The following is a 27,777-nucleotide window of genomic DNA, read 5'->3' on the forward strand; positions in this document are numbered from 1 at the left end:
TTTTGTAGTAATCAACATTGTGCCACAAATTTTGTCGACTGATCTACTTGTATTGAACCTGGAACATTAATTTAAGTAAGAAGATACAAGAGGTTGTGCAACAATGTGAATATAGTCGTGGCTAAAGGGAGTTGTTGGCCACAAAGCACAGCTATTTCAGCCGTGACTATATTTGCATGGATTGGTTGGTAGTAACCTTTGAGTTCACAAAAAAAAAAAAAAAAAAAAAAAACGATAAGATATTACATATGCAAACTGAGAACTCTTGATCTACTTTAAAATTATAGGTCACCAGATGTGAGTGAGTGAGGTATTCTATTGATATTAAAATTAAAAACGAATTCAAAAGACTCAAGAGAAATATCTGGAGTTAATTCACTCCACTAAAGATCAACCAAGCTAAATGTGATATTTTTTGTTATCATAGATTTTTGTGTTGTTTGGTATAAATTGAATCTACAGCAGTTGCGAAATTATAGATTTTCTATAATAAACCTATTTTATTTTTTATTATTATTTGTTAATGTCAAATAAAAAAAAATAAAAATTGTATTTGAATGGTTTATAAGTTTGTTTATTATAGAAAATGACAAAATTCTTAATGAATATTAGCCAGCTATCTTGAATGATGAAAATACATTAAAAAAAAAAAAAAGTAAATAAATCAAAACTATCTATGCTAAATAGTGGAATATATTAAATGTGCACATCTATTAGTGTAATTGGGGGCTGAGCCCCCCTAAAATTGAAATCGTAGAATCGCCCCTGGCTTGACCCATGTGTTAAATATCATTAAGAGGACTTAATTCGTTTTAATTTCATGCACATAGAATACCACAAGGACACAACAAAGATATAAAACAACTTTGTTGTAATTGTGCACCTACCCAATGTAAACATATTAACTGAGTCGAGCTTAAAATTAGAGATGAAAAGAATTTTCAGATAACCAAATATTCATTTGAAGCATAAGGAGCACATATACATATGTCTTGGGGTCTGGCCTTTTTTTTCTTCAGAAGCCCCATAAAATAGGCCTTTAAAATATTAAAAGCACTTCTAATGTTTTCCTAGTTTCTACAGAGCCAAGATGGAAAGGTTTGCTCATGATCAGATAGGTTACGTCAACAAGCAAGTAATTTATATCCAGCCTATTTTATAACTATTTTAAAGTTAAAAAAGGACATGACTTAAATGATTTAAAGCTTAAAACTAAGCAAATTCCAACACTGCAATTCCACCATCATAATAATATTATCAGACTATTTTGTATGCATATAACACTGCAGTTTTTCCATTGCCACAGAGAAATAGATGGTGTCTGAATGCACCTTGAGGGACTGTGGTCATAAGAAATACTAGGGCCCCATGAAAGATTAAAACGTGTGAAGGGGTTTTAAAGATCTCTGAGGAATGGTACCTTTTTGTTGGCCGTTCCATGAAACAGTTATGCCTCTGAGTCCTCATCCTAACAAAGAGTGATTCCAAGAACTCTTCTGCTGTAGGTGTTTTGTTGAGTGCTAAAATGGGATGGGGATCCTGCTTGTTTTTGCCCTTCATTCATTCACATCTCATTCTGTTGCTCATCAGAAAGTTAAGGGAGAGTGCCGTTGTCATAGACAAAACCTAAGCTTCTTATTTCCTGCCTTAAAAATCTGTTTCACCTAGTTTAGACACCCCCACCCCTCTGGTTCACTCCTGCCTCTCTGTTCATTGGACTTGTTGTGGATTAACCTACTAGCTCAGACAGATTGGAAAGACTTGCTGTTCTCCATACTGTGAGTGTGTTAGTACGTCTGTTAGACAAGTGTGAATATTAAAGTATTGTGAGGGCGTATGCTAGAATAAGAACTATTGTGAGTGCCTATAAACTACAACCTGTGTGTTTGTCTTTGGGGATTTAAGACGGTTTGTAGCATCTATTATGTCTAGCCTTAAGTCTTAAGATCAAAACATGATAAACAGTGTGACAGCAGCTTGTGGACATCCGATGCAAAATATTTGATCAGAAAAACTGGATCTGGATGCAGTGGATTCTTGCTTCAGCAAACGTTCTTGGCGATTTTCAGTATGCGTTTGATTTGCATGTAAAAGTTGTAAAGTTGTTTGTATTGTCCCCCGTATGTCCCCTCCCACAGTGGCCCTGGAGGGATGCTGCAAATGTTGAACATTTTAAATATGAACAACAAAAATCAACTTGACATCTGTCAGGTAGGTCACACCTCTCTCTATCTTTCTGTTTCTTTATATAAAGAGATTATGGTACTCCTTGCCCTACTCTGATGATTTTTTTGTTTTTGTTTATTAGCATTGTCCATTTTGAGAGTTATAATTACTGTTACAATAGAGAATTTTTTAGGGTTGTGATAAAGAAACAAGCTGGTTGATTAATACAGTTGTTCTTTCTCTCATCATCCTTAGCAATATTTATATGCAAAGTCCAACTTTACCTGCAAATAGACCTTATTCACAGTAGTGCCAACATTGATTTTTAACGTGAATGAAAATGAGGCTGTGAGGAATCGACTCACCATCTCTTTAATGGCACACACGGTATAAATATGTATAAAGCTCCTAGATCCTATCTGATTTTCCACAACTCATGCTGTCTGGTGTACTTTTTCTGCTGAATGTTCTTGGAAAGATACTTTTATTAATGTGTTGTCCACAGAACGAACCAAAAAAAAAACCACTTCAAACTGCAGTATAGCCCATTGAAGAGACTGTAATTCTATCCCTCACAGCCTAATTGTCATTACCATTAAAAATAAAAAATGGCGCTACTGTGAATAAGCTCAATCGACAGCATTTGTGGCATAATATTGATTACCACAAAAATTTATTTTGACTTGCCCCTACTTTTCTTTAAAAAAAAAAAAATGCAAAAGCAAATATCTGGGTTACTGTGAGGTACTTACAATAGAAGTGAATGGAGGCCAATTTTTTTTATGTTAAAATACACACTTTTTCAAAACTATAGCCACAAGACAAACAATATGAATGTTAACATGATTTTAGTGTGATTAAATTATTAACCTTTTCTGTGTGAAGTTATAGCCAATTTTACAATGTCATTGCAATGATGATGTAATGTCAACCAACCCTAAAATGAATGCAAAAATGACAATTTAAACATCTTTACAGCTTAAATAATAGAGTTTTAACAGAAGAATTAATTAATTTTTAAAATTGTAAGCATCACATTTCTGCCTTTAAACCCCCCAAAAATTGGCCACATTCACTTCCATTGTAAGTGCTCCTCTGTAACCTTGATTTGTGCTTCTTTTTTATTATTATTTAAAGAAAAGGAGGAACGAGCCAAAATTAATTTTTGTGGTAATCAACATTATGGCACAAATGCTGTCGATTGAGCTTAACTTGTTTTGAACCTGGAATATTCCTTTAAAAAGACTGCAAAAATCGCAATGAAAAGATTCAAAATAAAAATTGTCAAGGGTGAAGGTTGTGATTTTTGACGATGTTAAAACACTTTTAAGTTTTAGGTTTAATAGGCAGAAACCACTATAAGAAAGCCATTCGTAGGCTGATTTCCCTGAAAAGTGTAAACTTTGTGGCTCTGTGACAGTTTTGTGTTTTAGCCATATCAATGTTGGCACAACCAAAGGGGTGATTTTTGGGGTGGGATTATGTGTTTGAGTGAAAAAGAGTAGACAGGAGAATATTTTGAGAGTAATTTTTTTCCAATTCCGTTTGGAGCCACTTTTCACAAATGAATAGAAATATTTGTTCAGCACTTGAAATAGACTGGGTAAAGGCAAAGTTCCTTTCAGTCCACTCGGCAGCCATCTTTGGAACGCTCCTGGGCAGCTATTTTCTAAGGTTACAAGTGGCATAAAAGTTCACCTCCTATCTAACTGAATGGCAAAAGACCGAAATCTCCAAAACGGATTATGATCAACCATATTTAAAATCAGCATTAAAATCTGACAACAATTATTTCATAAATTGTGCTTCTTTAGCTCAGATCATACACCAAAAAATGCTATTTTCAGGCTATTCCAGCTTATGCCCATGCACATTCTCGAGTTGATTGGCAGGCGATGTCTTTTTCTAAAAGGTGATTAGCTCTTTTACTTGTAAGGCGGGACTTCCTGTTCTACCTCTGACAAAATGGGCGTTCCAATTTCTCCTATACATTTTAATAGAAGTGGTCCATCTTGGGCTAAACAGTCTTTGGTAAAGGTGGATAAAAAACAGAGGAGAGACATGTGATTAGCTTTACCTGCCACGGTTCACCATGTAAAGCTGCAGGAGCTGCCAGTCGTCATTAAACAGATTAGACCTCCTGTCTGTCCCTGAAGTTGCCAACTCTCTTGTTTTCTGATTAAGCCAGTATATGCACTGTCCTTCTAGAGGATGATTAATATGAGTGCAGTGACCCCTAAAAGTATTTGTTTGCAGATGCCACTTGGTTTTATATGTTGTTTTCTCACATTTCGTATCCAAATACTTTTTGAGGCCACTGCATGTGCTCTGATTGTCTTCAAACCCCTTTGATAATAAGTAGACATTTAGCAGAAATGTATATCTAAATCAACTTACACTTACATAAGCACACTTATTAGGCAAAATCCACCCTGGAAAAACTTTAGTTTAAGTGCTTTGCTCAAGGGAACCACATTAATAGCTTATGGATCACAGTGTTCAAATTGAAAACTTTTCAGTTACAAGCCCTGAAGCCCAGATTTTTAACTACTATGCCAAAGTAACTTTGCTAGCTACGTACCTTTTGATATAAGATTTGATAGTTGATGTAAAACCGCATTCAGCTTGTCATAATGTGTTTGCATGGTTTAGTGTTCCTAAATGCAAATTACTATTTATTTTTGCATGTGTGTTTTTGTATGCTTTAACGGGGAAAAGGCCTTACAGTGATGGCTTTCATTCAGTAAAAACAAAGGGATTAAAATGATCTCTGACACAATGTCAAGAATTTTACAGCTTGAGGTATAGAGAAATGTAGACTGCTGAGGTTGCACTCAGACAGTTGTGTCGTATTGTCCTGGTATTCAGTTTACAACCGGTTACTGATATCTTCTGTGTCAACTGCTAAAATTAATTTCATAATTGTTTTTGTTTATGTCTATTGTTTAGATTGTATATTGCCACACTGTAAGTTCAAATTTATCTCTAAAATTGTGTTTAAATTTAGGCTCCCTAATGTGTGTGTAATATTTGTCATGGCACTTAGAAGATGACTTGTCAAACATGCAAAAGTTTTTTACCATATTTATCTGTTTGTACTGTGAGCTACCCAAACAAATCATCATTTGCACTTAATTGTCTATATATTATGCAGATGGAGGCATCAGCAATTCTTTTAAATTAGTGAGTCCCTCTTAAACTTGACGTCACTTTGAGTGTCTATGTGTAAGTAGAATACCTTAATGGGATTTTGAGAATGTAGGTCAGGTCTTTGGCACAAAATAATACTTGGATGTGCATATGACAAGTACTGGAATTCTTTATGTCTCTGTGTTTTGCATGAACAGCTGCTTGATGAAAGGGGTCATTATTACATCGATTGTTATATGTGCCTCGGGGTGATGCTTACCATCGACAGTATACCACAAACCAAGTTCAGCATCTATTATACATGAGACTCATATATTTATGATATTTTACAGACTTACTGCGAAACATGTGACTTAAGTTAGTATCAATAGCACCAGAGAGGAAGTCAAGAGTAACAGCCTGTTTTCATTCTCATGATTTATAAAACAATAATCACACATCTGTTCGTGAACTGATATTGAAAGAAAGGGAACAATGTGTAAGGTCAGGAGAGTTTGTGTTAGGTAAAGTGGAGGAAAAATGAGAGTGAGAGAGAAAAAGAGAGAGAGAATAGGGGTGAAGGGGGTGTGTCTTGAGTACTGGGCTCTCTGGGACATGTTGATCACCACCCTAACACAGACCCCTACAGAACTGCTCAACCACAGCACGGTAGGGTTGCATTGTGCATGGTGTTTGTGGCTATGTGTGTGTTAATGGAGCGATTTTGGGTGACACATTTTTGGTTGTGTCTGTCTGTACACACGCCTGCATGTGTAACAGGAGGCATTTTTTAATTTTCTCTATATTGTCATTGAATCGTCAATAAGTCAACATGTTGATTCATTGTGGTAACTCTAGTGTAATCAAACTTATTGTACTTTAATGGACTTTTTCAGTTCATAAAGGTGTGAAAGTCTGTATGTACAGTAGTTTTGCAATAGTGGTAGTTTTAGAGTTGTAAAGAAGAACTACATTTTGTGGCAGCTCATTTGAATGGGTCTAATGATGCTATAGCCTAATGGGACACTAGTCTGTAAAAATGTTTATCAATTGGTTGTAAAAAAAAAAAAAAAAAAAAAAAAAAAACTTCATATTCACTTGTTGTTATATATATATATATATATATATATATATATATATATATATATATATATATATATATATATATATATATATATATATGTATATATATGTGTGTGTGTGTGTGTGTGTGTGTGTGAGATAGAAGCAAAGACAGAGGGCTGTAAATAAAATCAGGCGGTTTACCAATCAGATGATCGATTGACATATACTTCACTGGAAAACTCTCCTAAAAGTGTTTTCCTCATGTCGCACTCTGATGAGGAGGAACTGCGCTGAGCTCTCAGTTTATTTTATGATGTTAAATAAATGATAAATGCGAAGCAAACTTTTGTTATCGTTAATATTTTTAATTAAGGCTTTTTATCGTTCCACAAAAAAAAAAAAAAAAAAAAAAAAAGAAAAAAAAAGAAACGCTTGCGCGTAATTTTCCTAGGCGTGGAGTGGGCTAACATGTACTGTTAAACTTTTACTTACGAATTAATTGTAGTGACGAGTTGCCATGCTGGAATCACGCGAACATTTGAACACTTCTCTTTTTGTCTATTTTTAACAGTGCGGAACGCTTTCCACCTTCTCCATGCTTATCATAAAATGATTAATAGTATTTATTTATTTTTTTCTTTTCTAAATGTGTTAGAGGAACAAATTAGCCCTATTCACTTTTAATAAACAATAAACTTTTTTTATTTATTTATTTTTTATTTTTTTCGAATTTAACAGTAGTTTGAGGAAAAGACAAGTAATGAAATTTTTTTTTATTTCCCTTTCAATGCTGACTTAATTATGATTATTATGCTGAGATGAAGCAGTTGGTGAAAATCTAGACTGGCTGATAGCTCACTGCCCCACAACTATTAATCACGAACAGCTTTTACAGAAAGTAATGTAGTTTTCTGAAAGCATATTCACCTACCCTCCAGCTAAAATTTGGATGCTGTGTGTGTGTGTGTGTGTGTGTGTGTGCGTGTGTGCGTCTGAGTGTGTACACACCCGCTATAATGCAAGTAAAATAACTTGAATGCTTTCACTGAATTTATATAGAATTGATTAGTATTGATCAACTAATCAGTGTTATTTGTTATGGTCAGTTTTAAACTATGAATCTTCATTAATAAACATTTCAATCTTTATTTCTCTCATAAGAGTCCTGATGAGATTTTTTCGTGAACATGAATAGTTCATGCTGACATTTCAAAAATGTTCCTTGAACATTTTGAAATATAACAAAAGTAAACATTTTCCAAAGTATATTTGTCATTATTTCACTCCCACATATTGCTCATGTTCTTAAAAATAAATGTACTGTAAATGTAAATATGATATCCTATTATAATCTTGTCATTTCATATCAGTGTAAAGGTTCAGTGTATTCTTTATGTTCGAATGAATCTGTGTAACTTCTTGTATCGTCTTACTGTAATTTAAGTAGCAACAATGTCATGAAAAAGAAAATAGATACATGTGTCTTGGCAGCTCCCTATGGCTTAACATTGCTGTGGCATGTACAGAGAGCATTTTACAGCTTTAACCCTGTGTTGTTAGGGCATGCTTAATCATAATCACAACATATCTTGCAATACTACTTCTGTTCTCTGAAAAGGATGATGTCTAATTTATTCCAGCATCATCTAAGAATTCCCCTCTCTTTGTTTTGTAGCTGGGCCCGAGCAGTTTTTCCACCTGAGTTTAATATCCCAGGTAAGAACCTGTTACACTCTCCTTGCTTTCTCCATCCTAGCCTGCTCTGTTCCACACCCTCTTCTCCAGAATCTCTATCCCCTGATGGGCGCGATATCAGCCAGTGCAAGTGGACCACCATTTCAGCCCACATCTCAGCCCTAACAGCAGTCCTCACCATGGAGATGAAACAACCAGTGATGATGAATCGAGAATATGAGAGCGAGCACGAGAAAGAACAGGAGTCGCAGGAGAATGGCAGGCTGGTTGCGGACAGTGTTGAGGACAAGGGTCCGAAATCAGGCTCAGGTCCTGGGCAGGTCTCCAACGGCTACCCTAGCACATCCCCACAAAGCCCCAGAGAAGATGCCAGTGCTGGGACGGACAGAGGAAGCACCTCTGGAATGTTCAGGACTCTGGTGGTCCAGCAGACCAGTCTGGATCCACCTAGGGAGACCTGGAGCAAAAAGATGGATTTCCTGCTCTCTGTCATCGGATATGCAGTGGACTTGGGAAATGTGTGGCGTTTTCCTTACATCTGCTACCAAAATGGAGGCGGTAAGGTCACGGGGAGAAGGCAAATTTTAAAACTAAATAATAGTGCTACTGAAGGTATAGGAAACTTTGTAACAGATGCTATAATGTTCCAGGTGTGATGCGGTCTATATTGTGTAGCGTCTCAGTAATAGAAATATTTTCGTCTTTGAGACAAAATCCACTAGGCAGTGTTTGCCTAAAAAGAACAAACAGACAATGAGGAATTCTGCTGTTGTCTCAACTCTTTGTGCTATACAGCTCGCCTCCTCGGTACAAACGGGCTTTAGACTCCTTTCATTGAATTTGAAGTAATAAAATCTTTGTAATTTCCTGTTTCTTCATGCAAGTGGGGGCGGGGGTTTGCATGAGCGATAGAGCAGGCAGGGAGACACACTCGCTGCAACCAACAGCATTAATTGTGGCTATCATGGGTGGGACTTCAATCTTTCTCATATTGTTTAATAATCTGGCTCACTGGTGCTCAATCAACAGCTATCTTTGCTTTCATGGCAAAAGCTCACTTGCAAAGCATGAATCAAGTACAGGGGGCTTGTCTGAACAAGGGCTTTCTTGTTTGTTTGTTTGTTTGATTTTTCCATGGTATTCTACAATTTAAGGGTTTTAGAGGTATAATAGCCACATGTTTGTCACGTAAAATGTATATTTGTGATTTCAGAAGGTGTTGCCAATGTAAGCCTAAGTTCAAGTTTTACTTCCTGTCTAAATCCTTTTGCTTAAGGAGCTTTTCTCTTGCCGTACCTGCTGATGGCTGTTTTTGGTGGCGTGCCTCTGTTCTACATGGAGCTGGCGCTGGGCCAGTTTCACCGCAGTGGGTGTATCTCCATCTGGAAACACATCTGCCCCATCTTCAAGGGTAAGACTGCTCTGCTTCACAAGGCTCAGACTTCTGGGGCTAAAAAAACTCAGGTTAAGGGTCACACGGGTAACTGCAGACTGACATGTGCATGGCTGATAGTATTCACTACCTTGATCTTCTCTTAAACTTCTTACCAATCCGTCTCTCTTGCTCTCTGTGTTTGTTGATTGCCAGTACGAGTGGGACTCTGTTATGTAAATTGTCACATTTACCTCGTGAAATGCCATCTGCTTAAGAAACTTGATTTTATGTAAATGGAACTTGTCCTAAATGTCATCCACTGTCTTTTCTCTGAAGTAGAAGATGCTTGAAACGAAGTAAGATATTTGCGAGACAAGTTGACATTAGCCTAAGTCGCCTTCTCATGTTCTTTTGCAGGTATAGGATTTGCCATCTGCATCATTGCACTCTACATTGCCTTCTATTACAATACCATTATGGCCTGGGCACTCTACTACCTCCTGTCCTCTTTCCGCGCCACACTGCCCTGGACCACCTGCAACAACCAGTGGAACACTCACAACTGCACCCACTACCTGTCCACTGACTCGAATGTCTCCTGGACCGAAAATTCCATCTCTCCCGCTGAGGAGTTCTATATGTAAGTTCATGTAAGTGTGTATAAGGACCCAGGGCCCAGATAGAAGCCAAAACTGAAAGGGAAAAAGAGAGAAGGGAAGAGTGATAAGGACTTTGATTTCCCCATCTTCTTATGATTGAAAGAGAGAATGTGTTCATCTCTCGCAAGAGACAGGGGGAGGTTGGGTCTGGTCTGACTGATGTTGTGTGTGTGTGTGTGTGTGTGTGTGTGTAAGTGTGTGTCAGCTGCATTAGGTGATTTAGAGGCTTTACTTAGTAAATTGCCCCCACTTGTTCTAGGTGATGCCGGAATTTCCTGTTTTTCTCATAAATGTAATTTTCCCTTTTCTGACTGTCTGCCAAACACTCTTCATTCTTTTCCTAACCAATGAAATTTAACCTCTGCCTTTATTTTACTATCCTGTACTTGTGTGGCACAGTATTGCCCTTTTCAACCAACTTCTACCCCAAATTTAAAGTCCAGTTTTGCTGGTCACCAACCAACATGATCACACGGGAAATCAGCATGTAGCTTCCAAAAGTTCATGTACACTGAAATAAGCCCCATACTATCTAATTACTGACAAGCGCCATTTTGTATCAATTTAACAAGGATTACATTTCTCTCGAGTGCTACTGAAAGCGTGTTGCGTGAACAACCTCTGAGACGAGGGTTCTGTAATCATGTTCACATAAACAATGGTGAGTGCAATTTGGATGTTACATTTTCGGTCTAAGATTACATATTTACTCAACTAACGGATAGGTTTTGGGTTGGGGTTTGGTTTAAGGGGTTAATTCAATATGCATTCTTGTTGACTGTATTACAATATTTACAATTAACAATACAACTCGTTTTTGGCACCACTCTGTGGACATTTCACCAAGAAACTGAATTTCACATACTGTATGCCCGATTTCATCAGTAGAACTTTCAGCCTAGTGTCGCTGAATTCACAGTGTGATCAGTCAATGCCGAAGTACAGCATGTTTAGTTTTCGATACTTGTTTCAGCATTGGGTGCTGATGTTCCCACCATGCTTTGTAAAAAGATTAAAAAGCAAGACTTCCCTGGTCTACCAGCATCACCAGAAAGACCAAGCTGTTAACAATTTTTGCTAGTTAACAGCTTGGCTATGTTGGTCCACTAGATAGAAAAGCGCTAACCAGCTTAAACCAGACTGGGCCAGCATGGACATGCTGGTCTAAGATAGTCTTTTCAGCAGGGACAGGCATTCATTTCTATCTTTATTGCCTTTATAACCTGTCAAGCAACATCAGGCTCACCTTCTTCCTCTCTCTACCTGTCTCTCTGTTAGACGGCAAGTGTTGCAGGTACACTTGTCCCCTGGTCTTCATCAGCTGGGTGGGGTGAGCTGGCAGTTGGCCCTCTGTCTGCTCTTCATCTTCACTGTTGTCTACTTCAGCATCTGGAAGGGTGTCAAGACCTCCGGCAAGGTCAGATATATAAGAAACCTCAAGGGAAAAGGCTTGCAACCTCAAAAGCTTAAGGATAAAATGTTATGTTCAACAGTTGCACAGTGTTGGACCATCTGTTCAGCAGCCTCTTCTTGACTCTCTGGTAGGTAGTGTGGGTGACGGCTACCTTTCCATACCTGGTGTTGTTTATCCTATTGATAAGAGGAGCCACACTGCCCGGAGCATGGAGAGGAGTGATCTTTTACCTGAAACCTGATTGGAGCAAACTTCTCACCACATCAGTGAGTGAAAACCAACACAACCAATCTGAATAATTAGATCTTGCACAATGTTTTTCCGTATTGAGGTTTGCTGTGCATGTTATAAGAGAACTGCTTACTGTCTTTCAGGTAGAGTTCATTCATTTGATAAATGTACTCTGTCTGGCATTCTACTGTATGATGATATGGATGAATGGAAAGTTTAAAGGCATCACTCCATCTGTGATATTTCTTTCTTTTTTTTTTTCAGGTTTGGCTTGATGCAGCTGCGCAGATCTTCTTCTCTCTGGGTCCAGGCTTTGGTGTTCTCTTGGCCTTTGCCAGTTACAATCCCTTTCATAACAACTGCTACAAGTACACCTGCCTCACATTTATAACTCTGTCATTTTCTGTTATCCACACTAAGGTTCTGTTATCACAAGCTAAAATAACTTCTCTCAGATAAATTCTCTCATAATTTACTCACCCTCATGCAATCCCAGATGTATATGAATTTCTTTCTTCTGCAGAACACAAATGAGAGTTTTAGTAGAATATTTTAGCTCTGTAGGTCCTCACATTGCAAGTGACTGGTGACCAGAACTCAGAAGGTCAAAAAGGACATAAAGGCAGCATATAAGTAATCCATACAACTCCAGTGGTTAAACCCATATCTTTAGAAGCGATGTGATAGGTTTGAGTGAGAAACAGATCAATATTGAAGTCCTTTTTTACTGTAAACCTACACTTTCACATTCAGCCACCTACTGGTTGGGCGCTGGTCAAAGGTGGAGATTTATAGTAAAAAAAAAAAATAAATAAATAAAATAAAAAAGGACTTAATTATTGATCTGTTTCACACCCACACCTTTTCATATCACTTCTGAAGTCATGGATTTAGCCACTGGAGTCGTATGGATTACTTTTATGATGCTTTTAGTACTATTTTGGACCTTCTGAGTTCTGGACACCATTCACTTGCATTATATGGACCAACAGAGCTGAAAAGTTCTACTAAAAATCTTAATTTGTGTTCTGGGAAGAAAGTAAGTCATACACATCTGAGGTGGCATGAGGGTGAGTAAATGATAAGAGAATTTTCATATTTCGGTAAACTATCCTATCCAAGTTTCATTGTTTTTCATCTTTTGCATGCATTTCTTTGCAGGTTTGAAGTTTCCTTTCATACCTGTAGATATAAGACGTTAGTTGCAGTATTTTATCATTTTGTTTTCTGTAAACTCTATAAATACTCTCTGTCTCTTTCTATCTGAAATCTTAATCTCCTAAGTTTTCCATTATCTTTTTCTTTTTGCCTAAATCTTTGTATTTCTCTTTGTGCCACAGAGATGCATTAATCACAAGTTCAGTTAACTGTTTGACCAGTTTCCTGTCAGGCTTTGTGATCTTCACAGTGCTGGGATACATGGCTGAGATGCGCCAGCAAGGGGTGGAAACTGTAGCTAAGGATGCTGGTTAGTGTGATATTTCCCTTCTTAATTCTACATAAGTGCTATTTCCATTTGAATGAGTACTCAATTAAACAGCATTGTAAATGATTAGTTAAACCACAATGTCCAGTAAATCATTGGATATGAAAGTTAACATGTCTGTTTACACTCATGCACAGCTGCTTTATATTGGAGCTACAGCTGGTTTTTGCATAATTGAGCAGCAATCTTCATCTGTCTGTCCAAGAATACATGACACAGTGACCCTGTTTATACCTGGTATTACGATGCGCCTCAGGTGATCCGATCACGTGGTCAGGTGAGACACATCCTCTTCTGTGACCACTTGTGATTGAATTTGGAGGGGAGGCTCTCTGATTCATGATGACAGATATCAGTCATGATATCAGTGTTACTGCATGACATTAAAGTGCAACAAGGTCCCTGCATGTTGATATCAGACAACTTGCAAAAGTTTAAACTCTTGTTTTAGCGCAGCGGTTGACTGAAAGGTGAGGGGTGATGCTTTGCTGCTGCTGGGATGCATCAAGAACAGATTAGCGTTTACACTTCTAATGCGATGCAGTCACATGCATTTTTGACCACACTCTTATGTGGTTTTTGTGATCCAATCTCAAAACATTTTAGACCCTGTTTAGACCTGTATTTAGCGCTGACCACATGTGATGGGATCACCAAAAATATCTTAATACCAGGTGTAAACAGGGTCACTGACATGTCTTCCAGGTTAAATACACTTCATGCGTCACCTATGTCTTACGGACCATGCGCAAAACACCAAGCTAATTGTGGTCCGGTTGACATGTATACATGCTGGACGGAGCCAAGCAACACACATCACATTTTTTAGGCCTGTTAGTCCAACTTTGCAAAAATGGAACTGGTGCAATTTCAGTTGGACTAAAGCGTTTAGATAACATTTTAAAAAGACTAATTACTGTTTTAGTCCAACTGAAATTGAACTTTTAAAGTTCATGTAAACGTACTGACAACATTTTTTATTTTGTTCCTTTAGCTCAACTGATAGAGCATGGCGCAAGCAGCGTCAGTGTTGTGGGTTCGATTCCCAGGGAACATGTATATATAAAATGTATAGCTTGAATACACTGTTGTTAATATGGACTAAATTGTCTGCCAAACGTATGAATGAACAAATGATTTCCATTTACCTGTGCTAATTGTATCCATCTGTCCTAAGGTCCCAGTTTGCTCTTCATCATCTATGCTGAGGCTATTGCCAACATGCCAGCTGCCACATTCTTTGCCATCATATTCTTCCTCATGATAATTATGCTGGGACTGGACAGCACGGTCAGTCTTTCTTTCTTTCTTTTTGTTTCTTTCTTCAAATAGTAGCCAGTGAATTGTCTCTTAATTAAATGCTTTTTTGGGCTTTTTTCCTTTGTTTACTTAGCTTATTGCCTCTGAATATAGTGTGATATACTGTCAACTGCGCTTCATTACATTAGGTCCTTAATGTATGATCATAGTTAACCCCTCAGCTGTCTTCTGGATGACACTATAGTATTCTTTCAGACCACTCACATTTTCCTATGGTGACCACACATAATGAAAGTGCTTACTGCAGTCTGCTAATGACATAATCTGCAGACCTTATCTGGCCTATTACTGTTTCATTATAAATTTTGTCCCTGTCAAAACTTACAGCCAATGATATAGTGCTGTATTTACATTAAGAACCATTATTTGGAATAATGTCTACGTGGGTTCAATGTCCTACTTTTCTGTTACCCCCTACCTCTCTTGTGTGTGTTTGTGGACTGCAGTTCGCCGGTCTGGAAGGGGTAATTACAGCCATGTTGGATGAGTTCCCCCACCTGTTGGCCAGGAGGAGAGAGTGGTTTGTGCTGGGTCTTGTGTGTGTCTGTTATTTGGGCGCCCTCTCTACTCTCACCTACGTGAGTCTAACTGTACCTCTAACAATGAACCTGTTTCATTTAATCTTAAAAGGATAATTCACCCAAAATTTATATCACCATTTACTCACCCTTGTGTTTTAAACATTGTCCAGAATCCAAACTTGGAATTTCTCCAAAATAACATTCCATTTTCCATGTTGTGGTTTGTAGTGCACTCATTATTCATTCCTTTTAATACTGAGAGTTCTGTGTTTTAGGGAGGTGCGTTTGTTGTTAAACTATTTGAGGAGTACGCCACGGGTCCTGCGGTTATCACTGTAGTCTTCCTCGAAGTCATTGCTGTTTCCTGGTTCTATGGTATGTACTGCATTCCAGTTAAATCATACAAAATATTATTTTAAGTTTGAATGATATAAATTAAGTATGCTGCTGATATCTCAATCCATGTTACTTTGATGAGGCAAACATAGTTCTACATAGTTTTCAAAACAAAATCAAATTGTCAAGACAAGGTAGTCACTTAGAAGCTTTTGGGCTGGAACCAAAAGAAAATTGGCTTACTGCTCAAGACCATTACTATATGGCTTTTGATATGTCACACAATATTTGTAAAAGAGTTGCTCTAAGTCACTCAAAATTACACTGACTTCTAAAGAAACATTTTCAGTATTATGGTCAGACACCCTGGCAAGTGTCATGTACTGTATATTGCTTTCTGTGTTGTCATTGCAGTGTGATATGTCATAATGTAAAACAATAAAACAATTTAGCAGCAATGGTTAAACTACTATCTAATTTATACTCACAAACTATACAAACACATTTTCTGCCTCATACCCTTTCTTTCCATAATTGTTTTTTTAAATTTCATTTATTTCTGAATACAATTTTTCAATACAGAACTTGTGATAATTGAAACATTCCTTAAAAAAGTTCTGTGTCTCTTTGCAAAATCCATCCAGGGATGACACGTTTCTGTAATGACGTGCAGCTGATGCTTGGCTTTTCCCCTGGTGTGTTTTGGAGGGTCTGCTGGGTAGCCATCTGTCCTTGCTTCCTACTGGTCAGTCTACCAAGTGCACATGAAAATGGGTTGTTGACATGTCCTGTGATGTGACATGCCATACTCCAGCTCAGTGGTTCTCAACCCTGTTCTTGGAGACCCCCCAACACTACACATTTTGTATATCTCCCTAATCAAACACACCCGATTCAACTCATCAGCTCATTAGTGAAGACTCCAAGACCTGAATTGGGTGTGTCAGAAAAGGGAGAAATGCAAAATGTGCAGTGTTGGGGGGCCTCCATGAACAGGGTTGAGAACCACTGATCTAACTAAAACTTTTTCCTACTAACACATGGTTTTGCTAATTTTACAATTAATTTGCATGCAGTTTTCATGACCTCATATTAACTTAGAGACTGCATGGAATGTTTGCACTTTTAAAAACTAATTTGTCACACTTCAGGTCCAGTTAAACTGTTAGTCTTGCCAACTAGTTAAGGTAAAAAAGGTGATTAAAAACTTAGAAGACCAGTCACATCCACAGACCTAAAATATAGACTTTCCCTCATACTGTATGTCCATTTTAAATGAAAATCTGGAAAACACATTGACATGTTATGCTTCAACCACTTAGACACACAGACATGATCTCTATGCTTAATTTAGTCATGTTTTGACAGATCGCAGCAAACAAACATGAAGTATGGGGACAAAATGGCAGTCAGAGATACAAATGCAGTTTTTCAAAGTGTCATGTTTTCTAATTTGTTTCATGCCTGTAGTTCATTATTGGGAGTTTCCTGGCCTTCCCTCCAGAGGTAAGGCTGTTTAACTACCTGTACCCTTTCTGGACCACGGTACTGGGCTACTGTATTGGGGTTTCCTCCTTCATCTGTGTGCCTTCCTACATGGTCTACCATCTGCTCACCACCAAAGGGACCTTCAAACAGGTGAGCTTAGACAGAAAAAAAACTAAAACATCTAAACAGGGTTAGTAAGTGAGATAAGCATATTAAATGACACTTAGATGTAAACATTGCACCAGCACTTAATTACACTTCCACACTGAAACACATGAGTCTGGTCACGTTGTTAGCTCTCCCTGTTTGAGATGTAAAGATAGACATCAAAGGACACCAGAGCACATGGCTGTAAGTCAATAAAACAGCTTGCATCTGCTTCATCCATACAGTGACAGTGAGTGAGTGAGTGAGTGAGTGAGTGAGAGTATGTGTGTGTGTGTGTGTGTGTGTGTGTGTGTGTGTGTGAGAGAGAGAGAGAGAGAGAGAGAGAGAGAGAGAGAGAGAGAGAGAGAGAGAGAGAGAGAGTTTTTCACAGGGTGGTAGCTCTGTTTGCCTGAAGGTGAAAAAAAGACATACTGCAGAGCAAGGTTAATCTTAGTTGATTCTGTGATATAACTGCCAATATGCTGTTTGCATGTCAGATTTAAGGGGAGTAATTATATAGCTAGCAGAGGAGAGCTTTAGCCCACAGCTGTTCAGCTGCAAAAGTTGCAACATATCTCATGGTACATTATCCCTTGATTGATTTAAAAGACATTTTCAAGACATTTTTCATTGAGGTTTTAGCTATTAGACACTTTAGATATCCTTCCGCAGCAGGGCCAGATAATTGTCTTACAAGATCCCTGGGTGCTTGGTTTCTTTATGAAAGTTTTAACTAAGCTCAAAACTGTTTTTGCAACAAAATAGGCAAAATATCAGATTATGAAAGCTGAAATAAATGTCTTACATCAGATTGCAACTAACTGTGTGTGTGTGTATGTCCGTGCTGCCAACACTCAGCAGCACTGCTTTTACATTTTGTACATTGTCAATCACGACCAACAAGTTTCAATTATTGCCCATTTATTGTGAAGTCCCGCCCATCAGAGATTTCCATCAATCATCATACAGAGTAGCCAGGCTTCCAGGTGGAACATAGATAGATACATAGATTGAAAGCCCAATGTCCAATAGACAACACTGCCCACCCACTTTTTTAGCTGTCTTTAGCTCATTTTTTCCATAGGAATTTCATAAAATCCTTTATAAAAGTGTTTTAAGCCATGAACTAAACCAACCAGTTCCAAGGTGAGTCACAACATTATAAACTTTGATTTGAAGCAAAAGAGTACTTGAAAATCTAAAAAAAAAAAAAGAAAAAAAAAAGATAAAGGTAAAAGACTGTGTACTTAAAGTGTTTGATGAGGGAATAAACTACAATCCCATGAAGCATTGCTAATTGAATTAAATATAAAACTATTGACTTAAAGTCACTGATCATAAGTATAGAAGCCGTATATTTAAAGTATATTGCAAAATATTCATATATATGCAAATACAGTATATAGGTAGTCTGAGAGTGTAGGGGAGAGCGACTCTTTTGCATCATTCGCAGTGCATCACGGGATAGGGCGTTTGCTGCAGAGCTCTTTTGCTGCAGTTTGTTTGCCATAGTTCTCTGATTGGTGAATTTTCCCCCTTAGGATCATGGGTATTGTAGTTCGTCACCAGGAATTCTACTTTTCAACACAATTTTTAGTTGAAATAACGCAAACAGATGGTTTCAACAGAAGCATACAGCACCAGTTAACAACAGCGCTTACATAAGGTCTGTCTTTAAAGGTTTATAAGTTATCCTTAAAAATCAATTCCCCTATGGAAAAAAGCAATGGGTTTTTTTATTTCCAGAGCCAGACTGTTATGCTCTATAGGTAATCAGGTGCTGAATCCATGCAAATAGCACTCACAAAGTTCCCATAGACACACAGAGAAGCACGGTGTCCGGACAGGACCCAAAATGACGTGTTTAGGGCCTCTTGTCCAATGTACATCCACCTTTAATCAACTGAAATCTCAGGTATATGAGATACAGTATCTGCCATAGACTCGCTTCAGTGGAGCTCTATAGGCCATACGTCCACTGACTTTTTATGGACATATTAATATAAAAAAGTGGATTATGTTACTTGAATTAAAAACGCGATAGTGATGTGTGATATTTAACACTTATTTGCTAAAATAATGAAATGCACAAAGAGTGTACAAATATTAAACTTGTCACTGCAGAATTTCTACTGACATTATAGGGGAAGCTGTGCTTCCTGTGTAGTCTTTAAGCAGTCGACACTGCCCTGTCTTAAATCCACCCATCTTGTAGCTTCAGTTTAGTACACAGTCCTTTTCCACCCTTCCAATCCTCAGTACTGAGTGTACTACTTTGTACCACTCCAAATATGTCTTTGTTTGCTCCAACAGCGTCTGCTAAAGAGCATCACTCCTGAGGCTCCAGGGTCCAGCGGCTTTCACAGAGACACAATTGTCGTCACCAATGCTGTGTGACACTAAGACATTTCGCCCTCTGCTGGACAAGAGCACAAACACAGGGGACCCGTGGCCCCTGTAAGGGCCCCAGCCGATCTCCCTTCACACCTCATCCCAGAGGAGTCTGCTACCTGTACTGTGTGATGGTGGGGCCAGGCCTCTGAATACAGCAATTGTTTAATTTTTATTCATGCCATGCCTCTGTCATCGCTCATGAGTTACTGTCTGCCGTGGCTTTAAATTCTTGAGATGACTGAGTTTTGTCTTTCCGTCAACTTTTGTTCACCATAACCAATATTTTCATGACTATGGCGTGAATTTATGACTATATTTACATCTGGTGAGCGTGGTTTGGGTTTGGATTGGGAACAGAAATAGTTCTATTTACTTTATATAATATAAACTTTATAAAGATTGTTTTTAAGTATAATTTGGCTATTAAATAGAATTTAAATATGTTCCAAAATATATAATGAATATATAAAGAATTAAATTATGGTTTTACATTTGTGACCAACTTCAGGTATATTTTACACATGCTTATACAGTTTGAGGCCAAAAATGAATTGTATGATCTTTATTTTTATTACAAAGAGGCTTTGTGTGGTTAGGGACTGATTATTGATATATTGTCATGGTTTTTTATGTGTCATTTATAAGTTTGTATGTGCTTTACATTGTTTTTATGGAGGACGGAGGAATACAACAGAGAGAGAAATATTTTTGTGAGAGAAAGGGCCCAAATAATTGTAATTTTGGTTGTTCACATGTATTTGTTTTTTTGCACAAGTATGTTTGTATTTGCAAAAGTGAGTGTGTGTGTGTGTGTGTGTGTGTGTGTGTGTCCACGTCCACCAGTGTTTAGCCTACATTTGGCAGGCATGTTCTAACTGTCAGGCATATAGTTAAAATATGTTTTAATTTGTGGAACAGTAGTGGTATATGATTCACATAATTCTTATTTTAATTATTTGTGACCGGATCTCTTTGTCTGCCTACCCAGCTCCCATTTACATGTACTGTAGCATTTACAAGAATGTAACCAAATATTCAGGATTTGGGGGGACCAAATATTTTCATCACTGATAAACCCATATTGGTCGACTACTAATTGACCACGAATATCGGGGAGTAGTGACTCCCTCATGACTGGTTACGGCCTTGAGCATTTATTTACATACTTCTTTATGTGAGTTACACAAAGTAGCAGAAACCAAATACTAATGTGCTTGTTACAAATGCTTCAGCCATTATCCTCAAGATTTTTATTTAATAAGAAAAAAGGTGTGACTGGACATCCCATTATGTACACGTGTATTTTGTGAGTCTTGCTATTCTTGTGGTCCGGCGTTCTGTGATGACTTGTTCAATTAGTAGAGTGGGAAAACATGAGAACGTCGATTTCTCTGTCAAACTGACATGTGTGAGCTGTACATTGAGGTAGAATTAAAAAGCCATGGTCACCTCTGTCAGTGTGTGTGCATGCCTTAGACGTAAGTCTATATTGCGCATCTGTGTGTGTGCGTGTGTGTGTGTGTGCTTCAGTCCAGTGCTGATCTTTCCCTCTTCTTTCTCATCAGAATTTACTATTCTGTCTATGAAAGTATTGAAAATCTATTGTACTTTATAAAGTCTAACTATGATCTATGTATGTCCACAAGACTGTTAAGAGAAAGCATGTATAAGACAAAGACATATATGAAATATTAGAGATATAAAATAAAAGTATATGTATTAATAATGATTGTGTTTATAGCATTTCTAAGATGTCTTGTAAGATGGCAAATGAGAAAAAAAGTCCAAATTTCAAGGAAATTCACAAAACTGTAAGATTTGTTTTTACTAATACATTTATTTTTTTCCATATGAATAACCCATAAACATGTTATCATACAGCATATGTGGTCATTTCAGAATCATTATTAGAAAATTTTAGTTAATGTCAGTGTTGAAATGCCAGCTATAGAAATTTGTATTTAATTTAAATATATTTTATTATATTTCATGCATTGTTCACTTTGGAAGATAATGGAAGATTACTTTTTTTTCCAGAATGCTCTAATCTACTATGTTTCTACTAAGTTAAAACGGGGGCAAAGAACATAAAACAGGCTTACAAGATGGAAACATTAAACAGAACAGCTACAAAGTTGTCTGTTCTTGCTCATTTTGTTGTGATGGACTAATGAAATTCCTCTGTTGTGTGACTGTGTAAAATTCATTTAAATTGCAATTCAGGAATTTGCTCTTCCTGTCAATCCAGTTAAAATTTTAATCCAACATCATGTGAGGCATGACCAAATCAATACAAATTTCAACTTGTCAATCAAAATGATAAAATTCAGCCAATTCTTAAATTCAGAGAATTGGCCAAACCTGATCAATATACAATACATGACGACAGCAATTATGACAGGCCATAACACTAAATTAATTTAGCTAAATACTTAGATTTTGCTTTCAGTTAAATCATCATTCACCCTTGAGTAAATTCATTCTATTCACTCCATTCCATCTTTAAAAAACATTTATTCCACACTCCTCCTTTAGGGCCTGTTATCAGGTTGAACTCCTTTTTCTTAGGAACAGATTGCACACACACACACACACACACACACACTAGCTCTCCACCACAAGTCACTGAGGAGTCAGAGCTTCTCATCGTATTAACCTGAGCAATCAATCACATACTTTCTGATGCTTTCCCTAGAGAGGACACTGCACACAGAGAACTACAAAACTTGATGACTGCATTTCACAATTTGATTTTCTATATTTTTACACATTTTTAAATAATGCATAATTGTAAGGAATAAATCAGACCATTGGACATAATCCAGATGCATTAAAGTTTTAAAGAATAAATTACATTCTCACATGGGCTAAGATATATTTTATACTGAAATAACTTGCTGTAGCTGTGTTTTAATTATAATTTAAAATTCCATTCATTCATAATGGACTAAATGTTTTGCTAAACTTTCACCATACGCAACTCTAAGACCACATTGGAAAACTGGTATTCCAAATCTAATTTAAACCTTGAAATAAACAGAAAGTTATAGGATTTGGTAAGAAAATTAAACAAAGAGATGTTAAGAAATATTTAAGATTCTGGTCACTCTGTAGTTTTATATCACTATAATCAAATATGCAAATTTGTGACATGACCATGTTAACTCCTCTGAAAGGTCAGATTTCGTTGCTTCCATTTAAGCACAAAAAGATGCTCTTTGGAACATTCTCAAATCTTGCTGGGATAACCTGGATCATCAGGTTTGCAACAACTTGTAAAGTGCCAGCTCAAGACTTACCTAGGAAATTCTGAAATTAAGGTAAATTTAACATTTTTCATCAAACGTCTTGCTAATTTTTAATAATAATAAAAAAGTTGATAAAATCAGAAGAAAATGTTAAACTTTCACAAAACGTTTCACTTTCTCTGTCCCTCTGTGGTTGAATGAGCTTCCAACATCCACACGATCTGATGCAACCATCTCAACATTCAAGAACCAGCTGAAACCACATCTGTTCCACGAGCACTTAACCAATCCACACTAATTGCTCTTACTATTTAATAATAATAATGAAAAAAGAAACTTTCCTTGTCTATCTCTTTCTTCTGTTCCAGCTTCTCTACTACTCCAGCTACTTTTAGAACTTGCCAGTGCGACACTGCAGATATTGTTGAATTTTGTATGACAAATTGCTTGCTATGGTCCTCATTTGTAATTCACTTTGGATAAAAGCGTTTGCTAAATGACTAAATGTAAATGTAAAAATTAATTTTCACGAGTGGCCTCAGTCTTTTGGACCCCACCAAAAACATTGAAAATTATCAAGTTGTATGAATGTTTCCCCAGGGGCTATTATTATAACCATTCAGAAACAGTTACCTTTTAATTGTTGATAAATGATTACATCGTAATATCTGGTTTCAGATATATTTTATACTGTAATCATCTCCTTTGGGAGTGTTTTGATGAACTACATGCATTGATAAACTTTAACTATTCTGGGCAAGAACTCACAAGCTGAATTTCTGTGTTTTCGTTTCGCCGAGAGTCACAAGTATTGCAAATTCTAGTGCGTGCAACAGAGGCAATAAGAGCTGTGTGAAAGGCAGTAATGTTGAGTCTCTGTCATCAAGGACTAATCTATACATTGTATGTGAACCGTGGGCCTCTGAACCCAGAGACTGAGCAAACACTGCTCTGCGCTCACGCAAACTCAACTCAGATACGCACAGTGTTAAGTTACAGCTTTCACAGGATGTGAACTGCAATGCAAGGTCCCTTCAGAATCTCTCTCTCTCTCTTTGGACTCCATTCCCATTCAGTCCTTAATGATTACTGGATATGGATTTTTAAAAACCAATATAGATATTGTAAGTATAGAGAACAATTTCAATGAAATATTTTAGATCTAAAAATATTTGAAAAATATATATATTTATTCATTTCAATGACATCCATGCCGACAAAAGCAGCTGAAACCAGCCTGAAGTGGTTGGCTGGTCTTAGCAGGTCCTTAAGCATGGTCAGGTTTTAGAGGGGCTTTGGGTACTATAGCCGGTTAGGCTGGCAGACCAGCTTGCTGACCCATACCAACCCTGACCCATACCAAAAGCCTGCAGAAAAGTGTGTATTTGAATGCTTTTAAAGCTCAGAAACATAAATTCCAGAGAATTGTGGGAGGAAAACACAAAGTAATGATTAGGTGGAAAGACAAGGTGTCAGTCACATCACCGACTCTTCTCTCTCTCTCTCTCTCTCTCTCTCTCTCTCTCTCTCTATCTCTCTCTCTGTCTCTCTCTGTTTTTCATTCTGGCAATTTCCTATGAGCTCCAACTCTTCTGGGAATAGGAACCTCCTGACAGTTTATCAGGCTGGAGGATCTTTATTAAACACCCTGTCACATCTCCTCTCTCCCCTGCACCAATCACACCATCTCTCTATCTGCCTGTCTGTTCTCACACGTCTAGCTCACATTTTTCATTGTTTTACTGTTTTTGCTCTGTATTGTATGCCTAACATTTTGGCCTTTTAACACTGATATGAGCTTAGAAATCTATCTGCTGTTAATCTCTCTTAGACCTATTATCTAGGTTGAATATGAATATGAGCTCTTAAAAGTACTCTAAAGCAGTGGTTCTCAACTGGTAGGCCATGACCCACCAAAATGGGTTGCAGCCAGGTCTGTTTCCTGGACAAAAGTGAAAAAACAATGCTAAATACAAATAATACAATGCAACTAACCATATAAAAGTGCATAGTTAGAATAGCAAAATAAACAGGCTTATCAACTTTTAAAAGAGAGAAAAACCTACATTGGTTGGCTGGTCTTAACTGGTTTAAGCTAGTCTTAGCTGGTGTAAGCTGGTCTTAGCTAAGACCAGCCAACCAGCTTGCATTGGTTTCATTTATTTATTTTTAAGAAGGAATACTGTGCGTCCAATCAAATGCGATTCTTTGGTGCAATTTCACCAGTGAGTTGGTAGAATCTAGCTTAATTAGGTAGATGCCAACCTAAAAATATTTATACTTTTATATATTTTAAGGACATTTTTGTTACTATTGTATGCTTAACAAGGCTGGTACTGTGTTGGATCACCACTTGATATTCAGTGTAAAGTCTGGGCTCAGAAGCAAAACCAGTTGAGAACCACTTCTTGAAAGGATTGCAACTCAAATGTTGTGCTCAAGACAAAATGCTGGAACAGTTTACTGGAAATGTAGTTAAGGGCAAGTGAAAACACCCATCTTGTAAATGACGAATGGCAGAACACACGTGTTCGATCGCAGCTTACGGTACTGGTTTTAATTTAGGGTTGCATTCATAACAAGCTAAATTCTGATTTTATTTAGTGCTATAGTGACCATTACAAAAGTTGGCATAATACAAAAGCTAAAGTTGCCCTGGAATATTTAATGAGAGAGATCACATCATACCTCATAAATAGTGTTGGGAGTTATTGCACGTACCAAAGAGGCAGAAAGGTGTGACCAGTAAACAGCAAATTAGCTTGGGAAACACGATCAGAGAATCAGAAAAGGAGAAAATGCCAGAACAAAATCAGAGAAGGCCTACTGTACATGCATCAGAATAAATATATAATGTAACTAAAATGTTTTCTCAACCGTAACGACTTCAGAACTGTGCATTTATCAAACATCAAACATGTGGTTGGATGGTTGTAACTCATCACTATCCACCTCCGTTGACTTCTTGTGTACTCTATCCTCCACTGTTTTGTCTTTCTATCAACATTTGCATTATGTCCTACGATTGCAACAAGTCTGTGAGTAGATCCTGCATTTTCTTCATTAAATACTATTTCATCTGGTTTGTTTTCTTCAGTTTGTTTGTTTCTTGTTTGTGAATCCTGGCATTTCTCTCATCCTCCTCTTCCTCTGTTCCCCTATCTGTCACCCAGCCTCCCTAGCTTTGCCTTGCCACTTGCTGATCCTTGCGATATGTTGCGAAGACAGGAAATGAAACCTTTCATTCCTCCCCAGTTGCAGCCCCCTTTTATCAAAAGCAACTGGGTTCTTCATTGCAGCCTACTGCCTAATGAACTCATTTTGCTCGCATAGAATGCCTCCTTATCTCAACAAACACACACACATACACTTCCATCTCCTTTCCCCCCGATTCTCAATACACTGTTAGTAAAACTGGTTTCATAAGACTTAGAACTTATACCCACCAAAATGTTCACCCACCACACAGAGTAAGGACACAAACTAGTGAAATAGAAGTGGTGAGAGTGTGGGCAGAGGGTGGTATTTATCTCAGACTGGTCAACCACAACAGCGAACAATCTGGCTAGATTGGAACATATCCTGATAAGCATTCATTTGTGGAAATGTAAGAGATTTTGAGACTTTTGATGGTGCATAAAATAAATTCTTTCATTTTAAGACCGCACAATAATTGTCATAATTTGTTATGCAGGCACAAGTGTTTTCCAAACCCGTTGTACTGTCATCATCTAGGAAGTGGTGCCATCTAGTGCAAAATGGATATTCATGCAAGACAAGGATTAGTTCACCCAACAAAGAAAAATCTGTCATAATTTAAGTGCTTCTCCACACCAAAAAAGAAGACATTTTTAATAATACACTTGTTGTTTTTTCTATGCAATTACAATAAATGGGCAGGGGTCCCCCTTGGGTACCAATCGGCAACTGGGACACCTGGTGTCTTGGGGGCCCTGAGAAGCTGCAATATGTTGCGAAATTAAACCTTTTGTTCCTCCCCAGTTGCAGCCCAAACCCCCCCCCCCCCCCCTCCCCCCGCCACCCCTTTTTTTTTAATCAAAAGCAACTGGGTACACTGCTTATACCTGGAAATGTCCCTGTATATGACTAATTAATACATTTGTGTGTGTGTTGGGTTTAAGTGGTTTACAAGGACTTTTTTTAGGTTACAAACTGGTAATTACAAGGGTATTATGCTATAAATGTGGTTTATGGGAACATTTCTAGTGTACCCATAATTCAAATCACTTAAAAAACATACTAAATGATGTTTTATTGAAAATGTAAAAATGCAGAAAGTTTTTTGTGAGGGTTAGGTTTAGGGGTGGGGTTAGAGTTAGGGGATATAATCTATAGTTTGTACAGTATAAAAATCATTATGTCTATGGAGAGTCCTCATAATGATATCTGCACCAACGTGTGTGTGTGTGTGTGTGTGTGTGTGTGTGTGTGTGTGTGTGTGTGTGAACAATAAATGTGCAATGATTTAAATGAACTTTCCTCAACTTCCTCAAAGAAGGGGAGAGGCTCCCTGTAATAGGCTAACTGAGTTTCTCTATATACAATCAAATTTGTTGACAGAATTCAGAAAACGCACCCAACGCATGTACACAGCACTGCCATCTATATCGACTAAATGATACCTTAAATACAATATTCGAGACTGTCTGCTATGACGCATTGCATGTTTACAGAAATCATTATAATATATGGAAACGAAACCAAAATGTAACTCTAAATAAATGTGTATTTGGACATCTTCTAATCACGGTCTCTTTATAATGTCATTGGATTGAGGACTAAGAGCATACTCATTCCAAAAGTTAACACAGCTATCATGTGACAACTGGTTGGTCTTTGGGGCCTAGGGGATCCCCTGAGAGATCATGGAACGGTTTGCAAGAATTATTGGACAGCAAAATATAGGATTAAAAACCAACACATGCAACACACTCTCACGGTGAAATCGTCAGGATTCGAACGAATTTTCTACATGTGGCTAATTCGTATAATATCGTGCGACTGCACTCATTTTAATTCCCAGGACTTTCACTACAGCCAGTGACATCGCTGGACATCTTTTCCATCTAATACACGACAATT

General features: G+C 37.5%; 1 protein-coding gene across 2 annotated transcripts; it reads left to right on the plus strand.

The window, feature by feature from the left end:
- The first annotated feature begins 1,704 nt into the window (after positions 1-1,704).
- On the plus strand, positions 1,705-21,152 carry LOC127429477 (sodium-dependent serotonin transporter-like). 2 transcript variants are annotated; one of them, XM_051678484.1, is made up of 15 exons: positions 1,705-1,778; positions 2,139-2,211; positions 8,036-8,613; positions 9,332-9,466; positions 9,848-10,070; positions 11,368-11,506; positions 11,635-11,769; positions 11,999-12,102; positions 13,075-13,202; positions 14,398-14,510; positions 14,987-15,118; positions 15,337-15,436; positions 16,042-16,142; positions 16,868-17,035; positions 19,346-21,152. In XM_051678484.1, exons 3-15 carry the CDS (start codon positions 8,235-8,237, stop codon positions 19,427-19,429), a joined length of 1,941 nt encoding a protein of 646 aa, XP_051534444.1. In that variant the 5' UTR covers positions 1,705-1,778; positions 2,139-2,211; positions 8,036-8,234; the 3' UTR covers positions 19,430-21,152. The 2 variants fall into 2 exon arrangements, with proteins under 2 accessions (XP_051534444.1, XP_051534446.1); XM_051678486.1 differs by lacking the exons at positions 1,705-1,778; positions 2,139-2,211 and adding an exon at positions 5,899-5,964.
- The last annotated feature ends 6,625 nt before the right edge of the window (positions 21,153-27,777 follow it).

Source organism: Myxocyprinus asiaticus, chromosome 39 (assembly GCF_019703515.2).
Source record: "Myxocyprinus asiaticus isolate MX2 ecotype Aquarium Trade chromosome 39, UBuf_Myxa_2, whole genome shotgun sequence".
Taxonomy (NCBI): Eukaryota; Metazoa; Chordata; class Actinopteri; order Cypriniformes; family Catostomidae; genus Myxocyprinus; species Myxocyprinus asiaticus.